The sequence below is a fragment of the Physeter macrocephalus genome, chromosome 11, assembly GCF_002837175.3.
Source record: "Physeter macrocephalus isolate SW-GA chromosome 11, ASM283717v5, whole genome shotgun sequence".
Taxonomy (NCBI): Eukaryota; Metazoa; Chordata; class Mammalia; order Artiodactyla; family Physeteridae; genus Physeter; species Physeter macrocephalus.
The window spans coordinates 177,854,003-177,875,079 of record NC_041224.1 but is presented as its reverse complement, the minus strand read 5'-3'; the positions used below and the strand labels follow the sequence as shown (position 1 = coordinate 177,875,079).

General features: G+C 54.5%; 1 protein-coding gene across 6 annotated transcripts in view; it reads right to left on the bottom strand.

Moving 5' to 3' along the window:
- EVL (Enah/Vasp-like) overlaps window positions 1-21,077 on the bottom strand; it is a 162,188-nt gene that overhangs the window by 31,150 nt on the left and 109,961 nt on the right. For all 6 annotated transcript variants that reach the window (XM_028496387.2, XM_055088713.1, XM_028496388.2 and 3 more), the window contains exon 3: window positions 19,911-20,088. In XM_028496387.2, coding sequence (XP_028352188.1) covers window positions 19,911-20,088 — 178 coding nt within the window. The remainder of the gene's footprint in view (window positions 1-19,910; window positions 20,089-21,077) is intronic.

Genomic DNA, 21,077 nt, shown 5'->3' with positions numbered 1-21,077 from the left:
CCTGGGTGCTAGCAAGCAGGGTCCCCTCTCCTGGCGTCGAGGGACCCTGAGGCCAGGGGCCAGGGAGGGACTTGCCCGAGGACACATCCAAACAGGGGTAAACGGGGCTCGGACGCAGGTCTCCTGGCTTCCAGGCCAGGGTGCTGCCAACCAGGCTGCTTAGTGCCGCTCAGGCTGCGGCCCTCAGGCCAGTCATCATCCCAGCAAAATATGTTCTCTCCCTTTCTTAAGAAGCTCCTTTCAGAACACATCACACACCTTGAAAAGGATCTCAAATAGAATAAAGTGCAATGAAATCTGTCACACATTTATTGTCCGTGTGACAAAGCACCTTTGCGTCATTTCTGTGATCAATCTGCTCAATTATCCAGGGCAGAGCCTGTCAGACCTATGTCATAGACGGGGAAACTGAGGCTTGGAAAGGGTGAGCGATTTCCCAAGGCCACAGGCACCCCAAGTGGACGGGGCTGCTGGGACCGGAGCCCACGCTGGCCGCGGCCCAGCCCGCGTGCTCTGCCCACCCTTGCTGCAAGGCCTCGGTCAGAACAGCGCCTCGACCCTCCTCCGACTGTCAGTGACACGGAGGTCGTCGTCGCAAGACCCAGAGCTCCGGCCCCGCCTCCCCCAGCACCTGGGAGGAAAGGGGAGGCCCGGGAGGAGCAGGGAGGAGGGGGGCCCCCGTCACCTACAGCTCACTCTGCAAAGCACGGCGCAGTCGCAGGGACAGAAGCGGGAGCAGTGGAAGGTCCACTCCCTGCTGACCATTGCGGGCGGGCCCCGGGGCGCGGTCCGGAGGCGCGCTGCTCGCATCCTGCCCACTTACCTCTCCTTCCTCAGCCGCCTGGCTTGGGCACTGGGAAACTGATACGCCGGGCAGCCGTCAAATGGGCTTCGCCGCTTCAATGTTTAATGAGGCTTCCCAGCTAACCTATCAGAACCCGCCTGCCTACCCGATTCCAGAAAGCTCCGGGGGCCCTGGAGGAGGGTCCACACCCCTCGTGGGGCCGGCCCACGGGCCCCGGTGACGGGCCAGGCGTCTTCCAGAAGGAGCCTCCCGCCGTGGCTCGCTCTCCTCTTGCCCCCGTGGGCCGTGGGAGGGGATGGACGAGGTGGGTGCGGAGCCAGAGGGAAGAGGTGACCCACCGAAGGAAGAGTCCCAGGCACTGGTGACCTTGGCCGCCCGCTCTTCCCGAGCTCCATCCGGCCGTTCCTTGGATTTCCTCCCCTCTCCTCGCTGCTTCTCTCAGCCGATCCCCGCCCCTCCTGCCTGCTTTCCAGACCAACCGGCTTGCAGGCCCGCGGGAAGTCAATCCTTCAGCCCCTTCCACCACCCTGGACCCCTTTCTGCCCTCGTACCCGTGGGTGCAGTGGCTGCTCCTTCTGCCGTCAAGGCGCCTCTGCACCTCCCCAGCTGGCAAAGCCCCAGGGCCCATAAAGCCCAGTCAAGTGGGTCGCCGACCCCGTGGAGCCTTCCCCGACTCCTGGGTTGCCTCCCGCTCTCTCTCTGTCTCTGACTCTTCCCCTTGAGCCCTGCCTTCACACGAAACATCAGAAAGCACAGCGCTTCTGTGCTGGTCCCCACGTGGGAAACATCATTCCCAGGGGTCCCTTGGGAAATGCTTCCCAGCCCCCAGCCACCTCCTCCAGCTCCTCTTTCCCTTCCAGTGACCTACTTGGGTCAGGCCCCACCTCCCTTACCATCTTCCCTTGTGGTGCTGACTGCGCTCCCTCTTTACGCCTGAGCTAAACTGCAAATATGTGCGGGTCTGTAAGGCACAAGAAGGACTTCAAAGGAATCTGGGATCCCCCAGACTTGCTGCCTAGGAGGGGCATCTCAAGGTCGGCACCTCCTACCCCCACCCCACTTCCTCCCTGACGCGGGGCTCACACGGCCTTGCCGGGCCACATCTCTCCCCGCAGGACGAACACACCGGTTCTGCTGGGCTTTGGGGCCTTGGGCAGCTTAGTCGCTTTCCCTCTTTGGGACTTCACTTCCCACCTGCGAGGCTGAGCCAGAGGAGGCACCGGGTGCTGAGAGCAGCACTCCCCGTTTACAGAGTGCATGGACTTGAAGCCACTTGGAGCTAAATCGGAGGCCTGGCTCTGTCACCCTTTGACCTTGGGCATATTGCTGAAGCTCTTTCACTCTGTTTTCTGGTCTGAAACACAACGAGAGCGCCGCTTACCTCGGGGTGTGGATCTTCCATGCGTTCGTGTCAGCCTAGAGTCTGACATAGCACGACTCAGCCCTCTGCCAGTGCCTCTTCTTCTTAGGAAATTCTGAGTGACTAACATTTCGTACCTGTATCTACAAAATTCTCATAACACATCCCAGGAGTGGAATTATCATTACCTCAGCAGGCCAGGGACACCCAGAGAGACTAAAAGCTTGTCTACGTCAAATCTGTGACGGAGTCAGAAGAACGAGCTCCTGCAGCTTCCGAGCCCGTGTTCTGTCCCCATCGGCTTCCTGCCTCTTCAGAGGTCAGCTCTGCAATGGGTCATGTTGAGAGAACGCCCCAAAGGGGAGGTCTTGAGGAGCAGCTTCTCTCCTTGGTATCCAGTGGTCAGAAATCCAACTCCGGGCCCACCCCACCAGCCGTGGGCCACTTGGACTTAGAAGAGCACTACGTGTTCGCTGCGAACAGCTGGGGAAACTGAAGGTGAGGTGGTAACCGAAGCTAGGGTGCGGCTCAGCAGAGCCGAGTGTTAATCCTCTTTGGGCTTTAGTGTCTCCATTACCTCCAACTGCTGAAGGCGCAGTGGATGAGATCCGCAGAGTTCACACCCTGCAGGCGGCAGGGCTCGGACCCGACTAAGCTGCCTGCTCCGCCTCCAGCTGCCAGATGCTCCAGAAGCGTGTGGCGACATTTCAACAGCAGCGTTTGCAAAGGGACTCAGGAGCGACCGAAACACAGGCAGGCAAACAGCTGCATGTGAGCCCTGCTGCCGCCGGAGCCGGGCTTCCCGAGCTGGTTTCTCTGTGTGTGAACCGAGGGTCTTGGCTGATATGGCTTGTAAAGTCCTTTTTTACACTACGAACCTATGAACTGGCTAATTAAATGTACCTGTTTCTTCAGCAAGGGTTTACTCTAGGTTTTCCAGATGAGCTCATGTAAGAACGTCCTGCCCGTTATGTGTGGCTTGGCTAATCTCCAGCTGTGCCTGAGTCACTGAGGTCACAACGGTAGGGCTGCCCCTGCACTCTGCTGCTGACGCCAGGCCACTCTCCGCCCTCCAGGCCTCAACTGGAGCGGCCCCTGTGCCTTGGGCAGACCCTTCCACAGCTTGGGGTGCTCTGCGGTATGTGCAGAAACCAGAGGGCACAGACCACCCTTCTGGAGCATCAGTTTTACTGAATAGGAAATAATTCCAAATAGGGAAGGCGGCACGGATACACCACGGAGAAGAACATAAAATCTGCATGAGTTTTTACGGTATGGCCCAGGACTTGCAAGGACTCTGGAGACTGGGGGTCTCTCGCAGCTCTGCCACATACCAGCCCCAGGATGGCGGGGTCCTGACCGGCATCCAGGGCCCTGCGACCCGCGCTCTGAGCCTCGCCCCGGGTGCTCTAACCTCTCTGTTCTTCAGCAGGTCGCCTGCGTCCTCCTGAAATGTTCCTTTCTTTCCCGCCTTTCCCTGGCGCTTCCTCTGCCTGCGACGTGGCACGTTCCCACCTCTGCCCCACAAGGCCTGCTCAGGGACTTGGTGACGGCCCGCCCGCCAGGCCCCAGGCTGCCTTTTAGCAGAGTTGTGCCGTGCCTGTGTGCATCCCTGCTGGACTGTGAGCATCCTGAGAAGAGAGATGTCCTACATTTATGCCTCCACATCGCCGTGTCTACTTCTCAAAACCACCTGACAGGCTGTTATTACAACCCCACGCAACAGATCAGAAATGGAGTTTCAGAGGCATGAATTACCCCCAATCGGTGGTAAAGATGGGTGAAGCCAGGACTCTTTCAGTCCCACCCGTCTGCCACTGCAGACAGCGTGCCGTGTCCCTCCAAAGCTGGGAGACAGGCGGGGTGCTATCCACGGACAGTGGGGACTGGGGCTGGCCGGCCGGGGCAAACCACTGCTGAGTCCACTTAGAAGCCACGGGCTGTGGCCAAGAGCTGCCCAGGAGCCACAGAGGCAGAGCACGGGGCCCTCAGGAAGTCCCAGTCAGCTGGGACTCGGCAAGGACCCTCCCTCTAAGCCCTGGCGAGAGCCACGGCGCCAGGGCGGGATATCAGGATGTAATTTTTCACCTCTGAAGATCTGTCTGGCAGGGAGTGGAGGCCATGAAGGCCTGGGGCTCGAGGGGAAGGTCTCGGCCCTTCAAGACCTGGCCCTGACTCTTCCGTAGGCCTCACCGATTCCCCCACACCCGTCCAGGGTAGGAAGTGCCCCCGTGAAAGGCTCAAACACGTCTCTGTGCCCCTGCACGCGCAGCTTCCTCACCTGACTGCCCTCTCTCTTCTCAAACTGGCAAACTTCTATCCATCCTTGAAGCCCCAGATCCAGCATGCCCACTGCAGAGGCTTTCCTGGAGCCCTGTCCCTGCATCTCAGGCTCCCGAGGCCCTGGACTTACTTCTCTCTGTCCCCGCACTGGCCACACTGTACTGTCAAGTCCCTCTTCTCTGCCTGACTGAGCTCTGCGGACGCGGGAACCGTGTCTTGGTCCTCTCTGTGTGCTGGTGCATAGAACAGAACAGGCCCGGGATATGCCTGCTCCTTCATCCATCACACAAACGTCACTGTGCGCGGCACCGGGGATACAGCCGTGGACACAAACTGCTCTCCTGGGCCCTTGGTTCTCGAGAGGAAAGACAGGCAACACGGAAGCACGTAACAGGAGGGACCCAGCAGGAAGAGCTGAAGGGGCAGGTGTGTGGGTCCCGCCTCGCTGACGAGTGTCATGTGAGCCATGGGTTACTGGGAGGGAAGAGCATCCAGGCAGAAGGGACACCGTGGTGAAGGCGCACGCGCGGCACAGTCGGGGGGCGATCAGGAGGCCGCTGTGATCGGAAGTAAGAGGGTGAGGCAGAGAGCGGGGCGGAAGTGAATGAGCAAGGCAGCCAGGGCCAGGGAGGTCCACGCAGGCCTCGGTCAGGGTTTGGATTTGATTCTGGGTACGACTGTAAGTCTCTGGAGAGTCCTGAGCGAGGGCTGACCTGGCTTGACCTAGACGTGGAAAGATCAATCTGCTTGTGTGTGGAGAGCAGACTAAGGGCAGAAGCAGGTAAATCAAGTAGGTGTCCACTGCGAAAGCCCAGTCGTTTGCTGAATGAATAAATGATGAATGAAGGCAGGCAGCTGACAAGCAGGTTGGGGGCAGGGTCTCAAACGCTCACACCCTGTCCACTCTAGAAGCTGCAAGTTGCATCCAAGTCCAGCACCTGGGTTTCTGCGTCCCTGGGATGGTCACTTACTAAAATATTTGAGCTGGCTCTTATCCTAATGAGCTAAAGTTGGCAGAAGGCTGACCTGGAAATTATCATCCTTTAGGAAAGATATTAAGTATGCTAACTGAGAAAAAAGAAAATGGATGCTCATTAATTTTTGACTTATTTCAGAAGAAGTAGGCATTTCGTTATAAAGATGGGCCAGGTTAAATGCCCATAATAATCAACCCATGATCAAGCTGGGTTATGATTTAGAAAGTGTGGAGGCCACCAGCTGACTGGGGTCTCTTTGACAGGCCATCTGCCTCACGGGGCAAGGGCCTGGACTTTGAATCGGAGACTTGGGCTCTGTCACTCACTAGTGTAGCCTTTGGCGAATCACTGCGGTGAGCCTTTGTTTCTTCAGCCTTAAGGTGGGGACAGGAATTCCTAGCCTGTCCCTCACAGTCTCAGGAGGATGCCAGGGGGCCCAATGAGACCAGGTGGGACAGGTATAACAAAAGACACGTTCCTTTCCTTGAGGAGCATGTGGGCCAGCCCCCGGGCATGTCACTGTTTCTTCCCACACCAGGGAGGACTCTGGACATTTCTGAGGGCTGAGATCTCAGACAGTGCTGGGATGGGGTGCCGCAGGGGCAAGTTTGCATTCTTCGGGTGCTTTACAGCTTGCAAGTCACACTCCCACTTACGTTATCATCTGAGTCTCACAGCAACTTTGTAGGTGGTTATCATAACCACCTTTAAAGATGAGGAAACTGAGGCTCGGGGTGATGAAACGGCTTGCTCAAGGTTTCACAGGCTCTTGTGTGGCAGGGCCTGGAGCACGGGCCTGGCACCCTGTCCTCTGCCCCCAGAGTCTGTGTCATCTGTCAGGCGCTGTGCTGGCCACGGGCTGCTCACCACGACCTAACCCGAGATGTACTTGGTGGGCACCGGCGAGGCGGGCATCCATAATGGACCATTCACGAGCTCAAGCCCCGACTGAGCATGTGGCGCCCAGGCCAGATCTAAGGAAAACGAAAAGCCCCAAAGAAATCCTCCCATTAGCGTTAGGGAGATGACCCTGGGGCTGGTGGAAGGAGGTCCTCCTTCTCCGGGATGGCAGCTACACACAAACCAGCAGTGCTTTAAAGGAAGACAATGATGGCAGCAGGCTGCTGCTGGGATGCTCAGAAATGAGGGGCCCCAAGGGGCTACAAAGTACTGCCAAGGAGCAGAGGGAGACCCCAAGGGCCAGGCACAGCCTCTCCTTGGACCTTTGACTTGAACTCACCATCCCAGCCCAAGCAGCCCGGCCTCCCTGTGTCTCCCAAGGCATCACCACAGGAGTTGATATGTTAGTTAGTTAACTTTTCAAATACTAAAAAAAAAAAAAAAAAAAAAAAAAAAAGTAACTTCCAATTGTTACAGTAATTTACAGGTGACAAAAAACTTGCACAAACATCATCTCATGTTATCCTCACAACAACCCTGTGAGGTAGGTGTAGTAAACCCATTGTACAGATGGGGAAACTGAGTCTCAGACACGTGACCTGCCCGAGGGCACACCCTTGACACGAGCAGTGCCCGAACCCAGACCTGCCTGACTCCACGTCCAATACACATGTACCCCGTGCAGGGCGACAAAGCGCTGGAGGTCGGTGAGAACACGGCTGCTGGCTGGGGAAGGCGTATTCCTTGGTTCAGGGTGCCGCTAGGCGGGCCAAGGTGACGGGTGCGATTTCTGTGTGAGACAGTTCTATGTGCCATGTCCCTCAATCACAGATAGCACCCCTCGCCTTGCGCCCAGTTCCACAAGTGGTGCTGGTCCAGGAACGTCGTCTTGGTCTGCAGAGGATGGAGTGACGGCAGGAAGCATCAGGCCACGTGAGGGACAGAGAGACAGACAGACAGATGTGACCACACCAGCGAGCTCACCTACTGTCCAAACACCTGGGACGTGTTGGCCCTACTCTGGGGCTCCTGCCCTCGACGGGCTCACAGTCTAGATGAGCAAATAGCAAGCTCAAACCAAGTGGTTGACCATGTGTTGAGAGGCAGGAGGAGGCCCCTGGAGGGGAGGGGAAGGGAGGGGAGGGGAGGGTGCCTTGCGGCTCGCAGCCCAAGCACAAAGCGCGAGGACAACACACGTGAGGCTGGGGTCTGGGGTCGGGCCCAGCGCACGCCCGCGTCAGGATAGACCATCCAGTGCAATCGCAATATGGGCCTGGAGGTCTCAAGACCGGCAAGTCCCCGGGTCTTGGTTTGCCCCCCCTCAACCGTATGGATGCAGCCAGAGCTTGTCAGTTAGACAGTGTGCTGGTTTTTGAGGGTCCAGAGACAAACAGGACACTTTCTGACTTCCCAGCCTGACCAAACTCACATGCTGAGGACAATACGACATGCTAGGTGGCATTAACCCCCACGATGGAGGCATAAATGAAGCACCGTGGGAGTGCGGGGAAGGAGTGGGGCATCCCGCCACGGTGGCCGGAAACGGCTTCGTCTGCAGAGCCAGGGTCGCACAGAAAGAGTGGGGCTTGGAAGAGTGGGGACAGGAGGGCACGCTGGCGGGGGGGGGTCTGGGGAAGGTGCCCTGGTGAGTCACCGTGGGTGCAGGTGGTAGGACGTCCCTGGTGTCTGGTGCGCAGCGGCCACCAGGGGGCAGGCAGGAGAGGACGCGGAGCCTCAGGGAGCGGGTGTCCTCAGTGACCCTTTGTCGGGGGTAGAAAGTGCCCACGGCCTCCGCAGGAGGGAGGTGAAGACAGCTTTTTTCCTTAGGAGAAAAAAGCAGGTAATTTTAAGAAGAAAAGAGGTTTATGAAAAGCAGAATCCAGCCCCGGCTCTGCGAAGCCGGGAGGTGGGGCAGTGAGAGGAAACGGCTCTGGACCTCACTCTGCAGGAGAGGCCCTGGCCCGGGCGCCCTCCCGTGGGAGCTGACGCTGCAGCGGCTAAGGACATTGGAAAGACTGGGGGAGCATCTATCACCAGCACCAGCTTGAAATGTACCAACGAATGATGTTACCACAAGCAAACCAGGTAACAAAAGGCCACACCGCTCTGTTCTGAGAGACGTGCTTTAACTCACCCCGTGTGGATTTGCACCAAGCTACCAGGTGTTCCTTTTTTGCAGACTCCCAAAAGATAAAATAAAGTGGAACTACTGTGGTTGTTATCAGGGTGAGGGTAGGACATGCCTGGTGAACCCCTGGCACTCCACAACATAGACAGTTTGAAATTCACTGCATGCAACCCCCAAACTGTAAGCAAAGTTGCCTTTGACCAGGCAAGCCCCTGTTCCCCTCCCTGCGCAGCGCCAACAGCAGGCTTTAACATTCTGAGGCCTTCCTGCACCTAACCCTGCGCCCAAGGCCGTTAAAGGAAAGCCATACTCCCACGCAGAGCCTGGATGCTCTGAGGTGTTACCTCCTGCTCGTGACAAGCCAGCCAGTCTTCAGAACTCCTGCCGCCAGCCCACGCTGTGCTGTACACCCATGATCTCATCTGAGGTAGGCCTGACCACCCCATTTTACAGATGAAGAAGCTGAGGCTGCGAGGAGTCCTGCCCAAGGACAGCAGCAGGGCTGCTCCTGGCCTCTCCCCTGTGGATGCAACTTCACGGTCCTGCCCTAGAAGCCCAGGCGCTGGGACACAGGTCCTCCCAGCACCCCTCCGGGGGCTCCAGGAGCCCTAAGGTCCTGGGGAAACGGGCTCCCGCCTCCAGTGCTGGCTGTAATGGTCTCCTGCTTGAAGCATTCTTGGGCCCCAGGCCCTGGCGGTCGGTGAGAAAGGCCCAACATGCCGTGGGGGCCCTCTGGGCCGTCTCTTCCACTCTTCCTGGCACACTCAGGCTCGATCACGTGCACATGACACTGGCCCCTCCCCTCATCACCGCTGGTGACCTACTGGGAGCGTCTATGACTCTGGGATGAGTTGAGGGTTGCCGCATCTTCTGATCTGAAGAGTTACTTGGGGTCTTAGCGGGAATGGAGGAGGGGACCCTCAGCTTTGGCTTGGGGTCTTCCCACGCTGCTGGAGTTGACAGTAAGGAGGTGAAGCCGTGGGAGAGTGAGCTACAGGACGGCATGGCTCTGCCCACTGGGAGGGCCGGACTGGATGTCACTGGAGAGAACACGACAAAGCCACGCCCTCAAGCCCTCCCGAGCCCCGCCTTCCAGGCTTCTCAGCTCTCTTCCGAGCCCCACCCTGGGTCTGGGTCCCAGGGAAAATCCTTTCTTAGGAAGGAGTGGGCGTGATGTGGGACAGCGGGAGGAGCCCTGGGCGCAGGTGCCAGCTCCGCCCCAATGTGCTGTGCAACCGGCACAAGTCCCTCCCCTCACTGGGTCCTAGCTGCAAAACGGAAGCCCAGCTTCCTGATGTCTAAGGCCTTCTCTGGTCGCACATCAGTGCTGGCCGGGCCTCCACCATCTGTCCTCCACACCAGTGGAGGCCTGGAGGGGGAAGGTTATTCTCAAAAGCCCACTCCCACCAGATGGCTGGAGGCCATCAGCCTGGGGCCTCGCATCTGGTGCCACCAGGGCCCTACCCTTCAGGAACAAGGAAAGACAACTAGACAGTGACTTCGGGAAGTTCTGAGAACCTAGTTTAATGAAAGAGCGCTTATCTGCTGACAAGGAGCAGCAGTGTCTGTGGGGGGAGAGCGCAGGAGCCTGGAGGAAACCAACTGTATTTCCTGGACACCTGCAGGTGCAGGTGTCACACAGGAATTGTGTCGGGTAATCCTCCAGCCATCAATGGTATTATTGTATGCATTTTATAGAAGAAGTGACCTGTCAGGGTCACACTGCTTGTGAGTCGCAGACGTTTGAACCCAAGGGTGATACTGTGATTTATAATAAGAAATGTATATTTGGTCTTCGTACACTGTTCCCGGCACATAGCTCCTAAAACCCTTGTAATTTCCTAAATAGGAGCCAAAGGGGCATCTTTCGTGGTAACGTTTAGTCCTCTTCTCACTTCCTGAAACAGCTTCAGAGCATGGAGGTGAAATGGGGGTATTCTGTTACTCCTAACAGGCCCTTTCAACCACGCTTGAGTTGATGTTAATGCAGTGACTTTTGATTAGAGGGCTGGGACTTTCAGTCCCCACGCCCTTGACCTCTACGGAGGGCAGACTGGCTAGAGCTTGGGTTCAATCACCTATGGCCTATGTAATGAAACCCCCATAAAAAACCCAAAAGTATGGGGTTCAGAGATCTTGGGCTGCTGAACATGTGGAGACTGGGGAGGGTGCTGCCCAGAGAGGGCACAGAAGCTCTGGGCCCGTTCCACAAGCCTTGCCCCGTGCATCTCGTCCATCTGGCCGTTCCAGTGTTCCATCCTTTTCTAATACACTGGTCGGTAATCTAGTAAGTCAGATATTTCTCTGAGTTCTGCAAGCCACTCTAGCAAATTAATTGAACCTGAGGAGGTCACAGGCCCCCTCTGACTCATGGCCTGTTGGTCAGAAGCACAGGTGACTGGCTCCTGAAAGGGGTGGGGGTGGTCTTTCGGGGCTGAGCCCGTAGCCTGTGGGTGCCGCCTGCAGGCAGGCGGTGTCTGGACCGCTTGGTGCGCTGTCAGAGGGATGCGGTGCTGGAGCAGAGGCGCGCTCGGAGGAGAGGCGGGAGGAACGCGTGGCTCTCCTTCACACCGCGGTACCCTGGCTCCAAAATGTACATTCCCCGCCCACCCCCCGCCTCCCGGGGGCCCCGCTGCCTCTCCTGCTTGTCTCTGGAGGAGAAGAGGAACCGTGTTCGGATGCCAGCCTCCCTTATCCAGCCGGCACTGTTAGGTGTCGATCCAAGGAGATAACAGATGTGATGAAGGTGGAACTCGTCTCGTTTTTACAGAACTTCTAGCCCTTCCTTTCAGACTCAATGGCCCCTTTTTATTACAAACATTTTATAACACTCCCTGTATTATACTGAAGTGAAATTCAAAGATTATACAACCTACCTACATAAATTAGAAAAAAATAATAAAGGAGAGAAGAGAGAGAAGTAACCAATAATAAGACACCACGTAAAAGCTCAGACAACTACAGTAGGAGACATCATCAGTCAGATGCTGGCACCACCCCCAGACACACAGTGACCACTACTGACACAAGCGGTTTCAATAATGCGGTGCTGTGTGTGTATCTCACCAGCGATAATGCTGGAGATAAGATTTTCCAAAAGAGAAAACAATTCTTGGTAAAGTTACAAACAAACTAAAGCACAATTTTCTTTTGAAGCACGTGGTGGTTGCATTCCTAGAAAATTCAGCACATACTAAAACTGCTATTAAAAAACAAAGGAGGGGCTTCCCTGGTGGCGCAGTGGTTACGAACCCGCCTGCCAACGCAGGGGACACGGGTTCGAGCCCTGGTCCGGGAAGATCCCACATGCCATGGAGCAACTAAGCCCGTGCGCCACAACTACTGAGCCTGTGCCCTGGAGCCTGCGAGCCACAGCTACTGAGCCCACGTGCCACGACTACAGAAGTCCGTACACCTAGAGCCCGTGCTCCGCAACAAGAGAAGTCACCGTGATGAGAAGCCCGCGCACCGCAACAAAGAGTAGCCCCCGCTCGCTGCAACTTGAGAAAGTGCAGCAATGAAGACCTGACGCAGCCAAACATAAATAAATAACTTAATTAAAAAAAAAAAAAGGAGTGCTTCTTCTTGCAACACAGGAAAGTTCTGGCTCAGATAATGAAGTTCCTTGCCGCCACGTGTTTGGTGGGACACGCAGGACGATATGTGACCGCGTGGGGCTGCCCAGCACACTGTGATGTGTCCAGCGCTCCCGGCCCTCTGTCCACCGGCCACCAAACGCCTCCTCTCCGCTCCCACACTGTCCCTGTTGGAACCACCTGACTAGTCCAGCCTAAGCACCGACGCCCGCACAGCAGAGGAGACACGCCTGAAGCCACAGGCATGGCGGCGGCCGAGCTGGCCAACAACCAGATGCCCAACCTCCAGGCCAGGCTCTTCCCACCGAGGGCGGAGTTTCCCGGGGAACCCAGACGCTGTGCTGCGGGGGCCTCTTCCTCCGTCGGACGGGGCTTGGCTGGTCGCCATCACAGCCTTTCACGCGCCGTGCTGCGCCGAACGCCTCAGAATCCGCCCATCTTACAGATGGAGAAACCGAGGCGCAGAAGAAGGAGGTGATTTGCCCAGGCTGCATGTAGGCGAGCAGCACCCAGGCCTGCTAACCTACCGGCCACCATGGCCTCTTCCTCCCCGGAGCCGACAGGGCACCACACACAAAGGGCTCTGAGGGCCTCTGGCCTGGAGGGACGTTGGAGGATAACCAGCACTGCACGGTGCAGACGAGGAAACTGAGGCCCACGGAGGTCACTGCACCGATCAGGGGCACCCGCGAGGAGCGGAGCTGGGTGGGGCCAGAGCCAGACCTCCTGAGCCCGAGCCCAGAAGAACAGAACCCGGGCTCCTGAGATTCGGAAGGTCAAAAAGGCTGCTGCTTGTCGCACGCATTTCCTGAGCTCCCTGTGCGCCTCTGCGGCTCTGTTCCTGGAGAACGGCTGGTGACTAAGGCTGCACCGGTCCTACCACCAGTAGAACCAGTAAGGTGGCGGGGAAGCAGACCCCACAGAGGTGTTGTGAGTAAAACACCTAAGTATCCGGCAGAGGGGATGGGCAGGGCCGAGGGTGCTGGCTGTAGCTGCCCGAGACGGGAGGCCGTGGGGCGCGGCAGCAGGTGCACGGGCCGGGTGCTGGCACGACCCGCCGAGGTCTGTGCTCTCCGGAGCCGCCACAGAGCCCTCGGGGAGGCCAGCTCCCCGCCGTCCTTCCCCTTCAACCAGAGAAGTAGCTCCAAACAGCAAAACAAAAAAACCCCAGTTTTTTTGGAAAAAAAAAACCTTGGCTAAGTATCTCTAAGATCCTTCCCATCTTTAAATTTATTTCTAAATATAGGTCAGTGAGGGAATTACTTATCTACACATTTGCTTTTCCAACAAAAGAGCCATTTTTCTTTTTCTTGTTACCGAGTGAATCACTCAGGGAAACGCTTTCTCAAACAGGCACCCAGACACCTGAGAGCTTGAAACAGCTAGGTCTTCTAACTCCTAGACCCCCTCCCTGCTTTAAGAAGCCAGATGAAGGAACAGCCAAGGAATCTCTCTGACCTACTGACATGATTCCAGATTCTAAACAGAAAGAAGTTCCTCCAGCAGAAGTAAAGTTCCAGGGAATGAAAGAGAATGACAGTGAATGTTTTCTTCCACGTCTATGCAGACGAGCATGAATAACAACGGCTCCTAAGATACAGATGAGGTAACACTACTTCACAGCAACCGGGTGAGGGAGGTGTATTTATTACCTGTCGTGAGCCTGAAACACACTACATGAGAGCAGACTGCCTCCACTCGTTTGCCAAAGGAAATAAAAGATCTCTTGGTCATTAGAGGACGCACCTGCTTTGGGAGTGGGAAATTACGGAGACGTGACTAAAGGCGCAGGAGGTTTGCAGCCTTCCGTGTTGTACTGCACTTAATTAAAACTACTGCTGAAAATAATGGGAAAAATGAAATCTCAAATTAGCATATGAAAAATGGTCATCATACTAGTAAACACAAAAGCAAATTAAAATGATACGTTTTCCCTTCTCTTGTGTTTGCTAAGATTATAGGAGTACTAAGGCCCGGTCCTGGTGCAGGCTCAGCAGTGGGTGACCATCAACTGGGCTGGACACAGTACAAACTAGTACTCTCATTCCGGAAGGTGTGTTCAGCAAGATACGTCAAAGCTTTAGAAATGTATGTACTGTTTGACTCAGAAATATCCCAAGATAGAATTGGACAAGTGTGTAAAGATGAACATAAGACACAAAGCATACATACAAATTAACACATAAACATACAAGAGAGCCAGCCCTCTGTCACGTGAACGTAGTAGTGAAAAATGGGGCCAACTTACTTTCAAGCCGAAGGCTGGTTAAATTGTAGTAACACCTCTATACGGTACTCAGTGCAACACTCTGGCCACTTAAATGGTGAGGAGATCCGACTTCCTTGGCACAGAAGGACATGCATACCATAGTGCCAAGTGAGAAAACCTTACAAGACAGTACATACAGACTATTTCTGGGGAATAGCTCTTCAGTCACATGTGAACACAGAAAACTCTGGAAGGCTACATAAGTGTTAACAGCAGTCATCTCTGGGGTTTAGGATCAGAGGTAATTTTTTGTTTGCTTGTCTGTATTTTCTATTTTTCAGTTATAAACAAGGACTGTGGATGATGAGGGATGCTGCCTCCCAGACGTGCCAGGTCCTTCGGGAAGTAAAGAAGGACATTCTTCCGTCCAGTTTCTTCACAGGGTTTTTCCTGCTTCTAGCATCGGCCACAGTGACCACATCTATAAGCAGTGAACTAGCATTCACTCTGTCCAGACAATATACGTAAAGTCTAAACCATTAGGGCTAGAAGGACGTGTAGAGAGCTTGATCGAGTCTGTATCCCTCCTTTCAGAAACGGGGAAACTGGGGCCCCCAGAGAAATGACCTGTTTAAGGTCAGAAGCAGGCTCACATGGAAGCATGTAGAAGCAGTTGCCTTTATAAGGCCACTAGACTGTGAACTGAAGTCTGCTAAGAGAATGAACTGCAGCGGGGAGGGAAGCTGAGCTGGGCCGGCTGGCCAAGCATAGCCCGTGAACACCGCTGCCCTGCCTGACGGCTGGCGGCTTGCCCAGACGGAGGTGTGCGCGCGCGCACTGAGGACGGCAGCCGCAGCGTCCAGGTACGTGCGTCGGTGGTGTGCGAGTTGAGGCGGTGGAGACTTGCCGACACCGAGGCCCGCGTCCTCGGTCCTTTTTCTGTAGCAGCTGTAACGTGCCATGAGCCACGCTCACTGCCCTGACCAAGCCCCTGTGATCCCCAAAGCAAGAAGACCACCCGGAGCTGTGGGCTCAGGCGGGGCCCAAGGCTGGTTGACCCTCCCCTCTGACCTACTGAGGCAGTGCAGTGTTGTAGAAAAAACACTGGATTTCAAACCAGAAGCCCTAAAATTGAGTCTCAGTTCCACTGGAAGGTTCTGGCAGACATGTCACCTCTTTTAACCCCAAGCCCCCATCTGAAGAAATGTGTATAACAGCAGCCGGCCTGACAACCTGTGGGAAATAAAAGCCAAATTATAGGCTCTTTAGAGTATAAGAAGTCCTTCCTTAGCCAGCTAAGGCCTACCTGTGGGGCTGCCTGGTTAGTGGGAGCCTTCCCTCGAGAAGGGCAGGGAAGGGGCACGTGGGAGAAGATCCTGGTAAGAAGCAAAAATCCTGGGCTTTGAAGAGGAAGCCTAGATGTTATTATTACTACAGTCATCATCTCTGCCATCCAACTAGACCACAGAAGCCCCACTCTGAGTCCCCCTAAGCACACACACCACCCGTGGCCATCACACCTCGTCACGGAGAGGCGCCCACAGGGAGGCCCCGTTTCCGCCAACGTCGGCACTCCTCCTCCTCCACGCAGAAGACGGCTGTGCATTAGGAGACAGACAGCTCCTCCCCACCTCCCAAACTACCTCCAGGTGCCAATTTCTATAGAAAAAGCCCCAAGAACCCAGTGGCTGACTGTCCCTATCCACCGAGATAACCCCTGAACCCAGAGCCTTGTGGGTCCCCAGAGAACCCTGAGCCAGCTCTGCACTCCTGTCCCTACCCAGGGAACTGAAAGCACCAGGCGACAGGACCATTATTTATTGATTTGACTTTTGCTAAATTGGCTTTAGGTTCCCTAGGTTGGGCCTGAAGTTGAAGATTGAGTATCCAAAACTCACTGGCATAAAAGACAGGTTTTGTGGGTACCAAGGAACAATGTCAGCAAAACAGATCTCTCAAGAGTCTCTCTGACTCTCTACTCTCTCTTCCATGTAGAAGCCAGGCAGCAAAAATATTACTCTGTTGCGCCCGTTCTTTCTCCAGGGTAATGTCAAGAACTCCGGCTGAACGATGGGCTTCACCAGGGTGACAGGCAGGAAGGAACAAAGAAACAACAGAGTCGTGACCTGTCCTCAGCACACAGAGGGTGCAAACTGCAAGAGCGGGTCAAGTCCTGGGTGTACATCCAGGGAAGCCCCTTCCCCTCTTGAGCCCCGGCCTCCTAACCCAGCGAAGTTGTGTGGGGACTCGCTTCCCAGGGCTGTGGTGAGAGTCAGGTAAGAGAAAGGGATGTGAAGACTGGGCGGCCACGATTTGCTCTGCTTGGCTTTCAGGTGTGTATCTAAGCATCTTGCGTCCGCCAGGTTTGTTGGACCCCAGGAGGCCACACTAGTGTCGCTCACGCGTGAGGGGGAGGTGGGAAATGCCGATGAGACCCTGAGTCTCAGGAGGTCCACGATCCGACGGCCCAAGCCCCAGATGCCTAGCACAGGACAGGACACGCCGCTGAGAGGAAGGAGCAGAGGCGGCCATTTACGAGGTGCCAGGCCCCGTGCCAGGCCACTGCATCCTCTCCACAGCTCTGTAAGTGGGACTTATGACCCCATTTTACAAGTAAGGATGCTGAAGCCTACAGAAGATAAGCAAATTCAGCAGGACCAAAGCAGAAAGAACCAGTATTATTCACGCTCTTATCATATACCAGGCGCTGTACACTAAGTACTCTATAAACATTTTAAATTTAACCTTCATGACAACCCTAGGAAGTAGGGTTTATTACCCCAAGGCCACAGGCGGCAGCGCAAAGACTTAATATAAGATCTCACTGCCTCCGAACACATGCTTTTCTCACTACACTTGACCCCTGAACAACGTGGCGGTGGGGCTCTGAGTCTGCATGGGTGAAAACCTGCGTGTAACTGCACAGCTGGCCTCCACGTCCACGGCTCCGCACCCGCAGACGCGACCAACTGCGGATCATGTAGGGCCGGAGACGCATTCATGGAAAAGAAACCACTGTCAGTGGACCACCTGGTTCAAAGCCGTGTTGGTTCAAGGGTCCAGTGCACCGCAAACCGCCTCCCGCCGAGGAGGGGAGAACACAATTTGCCAATACAGAAGGGATTTGACAGAAGCCTCACAATTATCCTGCAGCAGAGGCCTCCTGTGGTAGCTGGTGGAGAGGCTGCCCGTGCCCTGCCCGCGCTCTGAGGCCTGAACTACGGGTCAGGGTGGCACAGATGTATCGTGGAGTGGCACTCCACGGTGACAGAGCCGGCTGCAGAGACACACGGGTCCAGGGGCGGGTCTCTCAGACGTAATGTCGAGGGACAGAAATCAGGCCCCGAAGTACACACTATATGATCCATTTACACGAAGTTCGAACACAGGTAAGAGTGCTCTGTTGTCACGGAACTTGACATCCTGGTTTTCCTGGGAGGGGGTGGAGGGAATTGGTCCCTGTCAGGGCCTGGCAGGGGTTCCGCATATGCGTTTGTACACGCTCATCGAGCTCACACTTCAGGTTTCTGTTCGGTACAGTGGGCTACACCCCAGGTGAAGAAAACGCTTCCTCCTCAGTGGGCCCAGGGTCTCCCCCACAACCAAAGGCCGTGGAACCGGGATGGGCGACTACTATCCAAGATGAAAGTTTCAAGTCGGGCCACTGTCACCTCGTGAGCCCACGTCCACCCCCTCCCCCAACAAAGACACCCGTTCAACCCAGAGGAGACGCAGGAGGTCGGGGTTCTGAATCTGAGTTACTACCTGGCACCGGGAAGTTATTTCTTCATACTAGGTCACACGATTCTTATCTGCAAATGAGGGCTGGAATAGCTGATTTCCTTGTGATTCTATGGTGAAGTTAAAAAAATAACTAGTAGTTGCTCTGCGTCAGTCATCTGAATAAATTAAAACCTTCCCCCCCCTCCCCTTAATGTATCTGTACGTACAGATAAAATAAAGCTTAGCTTAACTCCCACATCCCGGGGCAAGTGAGGCAGCTCGGATCGGAAACCTTAAACTCAGCTCTCTCTACCACGAAGCTCAAGGCTCTTGGGTGGAAACAAAGACGGCTGACTAGGCGGTTATTCGGTGCCTACGATGTTGCGGGCAGGCCCTGCACTCACCACTCACACCGCTGTGGTTCCTCACTGGGCACCCCCAGCTCTCAGCAGAGAATCCACAAACCTTGGGGCCTTTTCACAGTGGGGACAGACCTCTACAAGTACCGGTTCTATGCACGACCTGCGGGAAGCATACTCAAAACGTGGTCTTTATTTTCTTAAAAAAATTCTCCTAGGGTTTAAATTGGGTCCCAAAGCTCCAACCTGCCAGGCACAATAGGTATTTAAAAGCCACCCGCTCCAGGTTCCAAGTACCGTGTCCCTGCCCTCCCCACCCCAGTTCTGGCAGCAGAAGGAGCGGCAGGACCGCAAACACTGACAGCGGGCGGTGAATGCGTGTCAGGCAGCCCGCGAGCACGCACGCGACTTCGTTTAAACGTAGAGACAGCCACAGGTCACCCATCTTAGGGCTACAGAAACCGAAGCCTAGAAAAATGACCAGGACTCAAGGCCAGCAGGGCCCCCCGAGGCCCAGCTCCTCACTGCCACGCCCTACCAAGGGAAGATCTCCAGCAAAGTGCAAGACTGTCTCTGTGGCCACCAAGATGCCAACATCCTGGAAGGCCTCCGACCTCCCTCTGAAGCGAACACTACAAATTTTTGAGAACAGCCACGCGTGTTTTTGCTCCTTTGCTTTACCTGCCCTGCACAGAAGCTTCTGCTAGCACCACTCGCCGCCCCCAGCCCACTGTCTACACCCCAAGTCTTCCAACTTGGAGCCTTTCACCGTGCAATCCGTGCCACCCTTCTAATTCCTTTCCTACCGGCACCGCAGTCTGCAGAGACACTGCAGTGTTCTCTTTCCCAGCATGTGCTGGGCTTTCAGGCCCATGTGCCTTCGCATTTGCTGTTCCCGCTGCCTGGATGCCCACTCCCACCTCTCTGCCCTTCAAAACTCCAGCTCAAACGTCACCACCCGCTCAAAGCCTCCCTTGGCAGCCCATATGGGCCGTCCCTTATTTCCCCTTCTGTGTTCCCGAAGTCCCTGCCCTACTCATACCTTATCAGCACACTTATCACAATACGTTACAGTTAGCAGTTCATGAATCCGTCTACTCCAAGACACCAAGTGCCTTGAGGGAAAGGACTCCATCTACCCATTTCTTACCTCTTCTGTCTAGTCAGTTTCTAACACCCAGTACATGTTTAGTAAAAGTGTGTTAAACATATGCATAACTGAATACAAGAATATATTTTCGCTTGTTCCCTCCGATCTCTGCCAAACATGTGTCTAGAATACCGAATTAGTATGACAAATGTAAAACGCATCTGGATACTCGGCTTTAGGAACACAGTACAAATCTGCATCTCACCAAGGGCAAAAAAGATGTAAATGCCATTCTCTCCTCCTTCGAATTGCTAACATAGCTTTAAATCTAGAGTTAGGCAGTGGGTTTCTCTGAGAACCCGGAAAGCATCAGCTCAGCGCAGCTGCAGGGTGAGGACACCCAGGCAGCCAGAACTGTAGGAGGGCAGAGGTAGAACAAGAGAGGGTCTAGGCACCAGGCCAAGACAGAGCCCCGCTTACCTCCTTCTTGGGAATTCATGATGTTCAGGGCAAACAGCATGGCATTGGAGAACGTGGTCGCCTCTTCCTTACTTGCAAAGTTTAAACCATAGACCTGGCGGGCATCTCGCCACTGGTGGAAGGTTGGCGTTGCCTGATTGTACTTCAGCCCTTTCACGATTGAATAATTGATCACAACCTGAAAGGGAAAAGAGAGAGAAATACGTGTAAATAAATAAAAGGTAAGTGAGCTGGAGGGAGCTGTGTGGGGCAAGGATATTGTGTCTCCTGGGGCTACAAGAGGACAGGGGGACGAGGATGGGGTCAGAAGAAGGGGAAAGCACGACCAGGCAGCTTTTCAACATGATCTATACAACACTGAGGGTCTGGAAACCAGTTATTTCATTTAACCAACAAAGAGTCTGGTCGTGACCTCCACATGAGAGCCCTAAGCTGGGAGTCAGGTTCCCTGGGTCCTGGTCCTGGCCCTGCCTCCCAGCCATGTCACCCTAGGCGGCACCGCACTTCTCTGGGTCTCAGTTTCGCCAGTTATAAAATGGGGATAATGATCCTGGCTCTACCTAATGGGGTTACTGCAAAGGTCACACTGTGACACATATCTTATGGAGACTTCTAGATATAAAGATCCTTAAGGGCAAGAGTCTTTTCTCTAATTCGTATTTATGCCTCCCATAGCCCTCTGCGTAGTGTCTAATACTTAGAATGCATTAATAAATGGGTTATTAGTTAAAAGGACAACTATCCATTCTTTCGCACGTGGCTATTCAGTTTTCTCAACACCATTTATTGAAGAGACTGTCCTTTCCCCACTATATGCTCCTGACTCCTTTGTCATAAATTAATAAAACCATATCTGCATGGGTTTATTACTGGGTTCTCTATTCTGTTCTGTTGATTTTTGTGTCTGTTTTTATGCCAATATTGTGCTTTTTATTTACTATACTTTTTAATTACTATACTAAAATTACAGTAATATAGTTTGAAATGAGGGAGTGTGACGTCTCCAGCTTTGTTCTTTCTCAAGATTGCTTTCGCCATTTGGGGTCTTTTGTAGTTCCATACAAATTTTAGGATTATTGTTCTAGTTCTGTGGCATTTTTTTTTTTTTTTTTTTTTTTTTTTTTTTTTTTGCGGTATGCGGGCCTCTCACTGTCGTGGCCTCTCCCG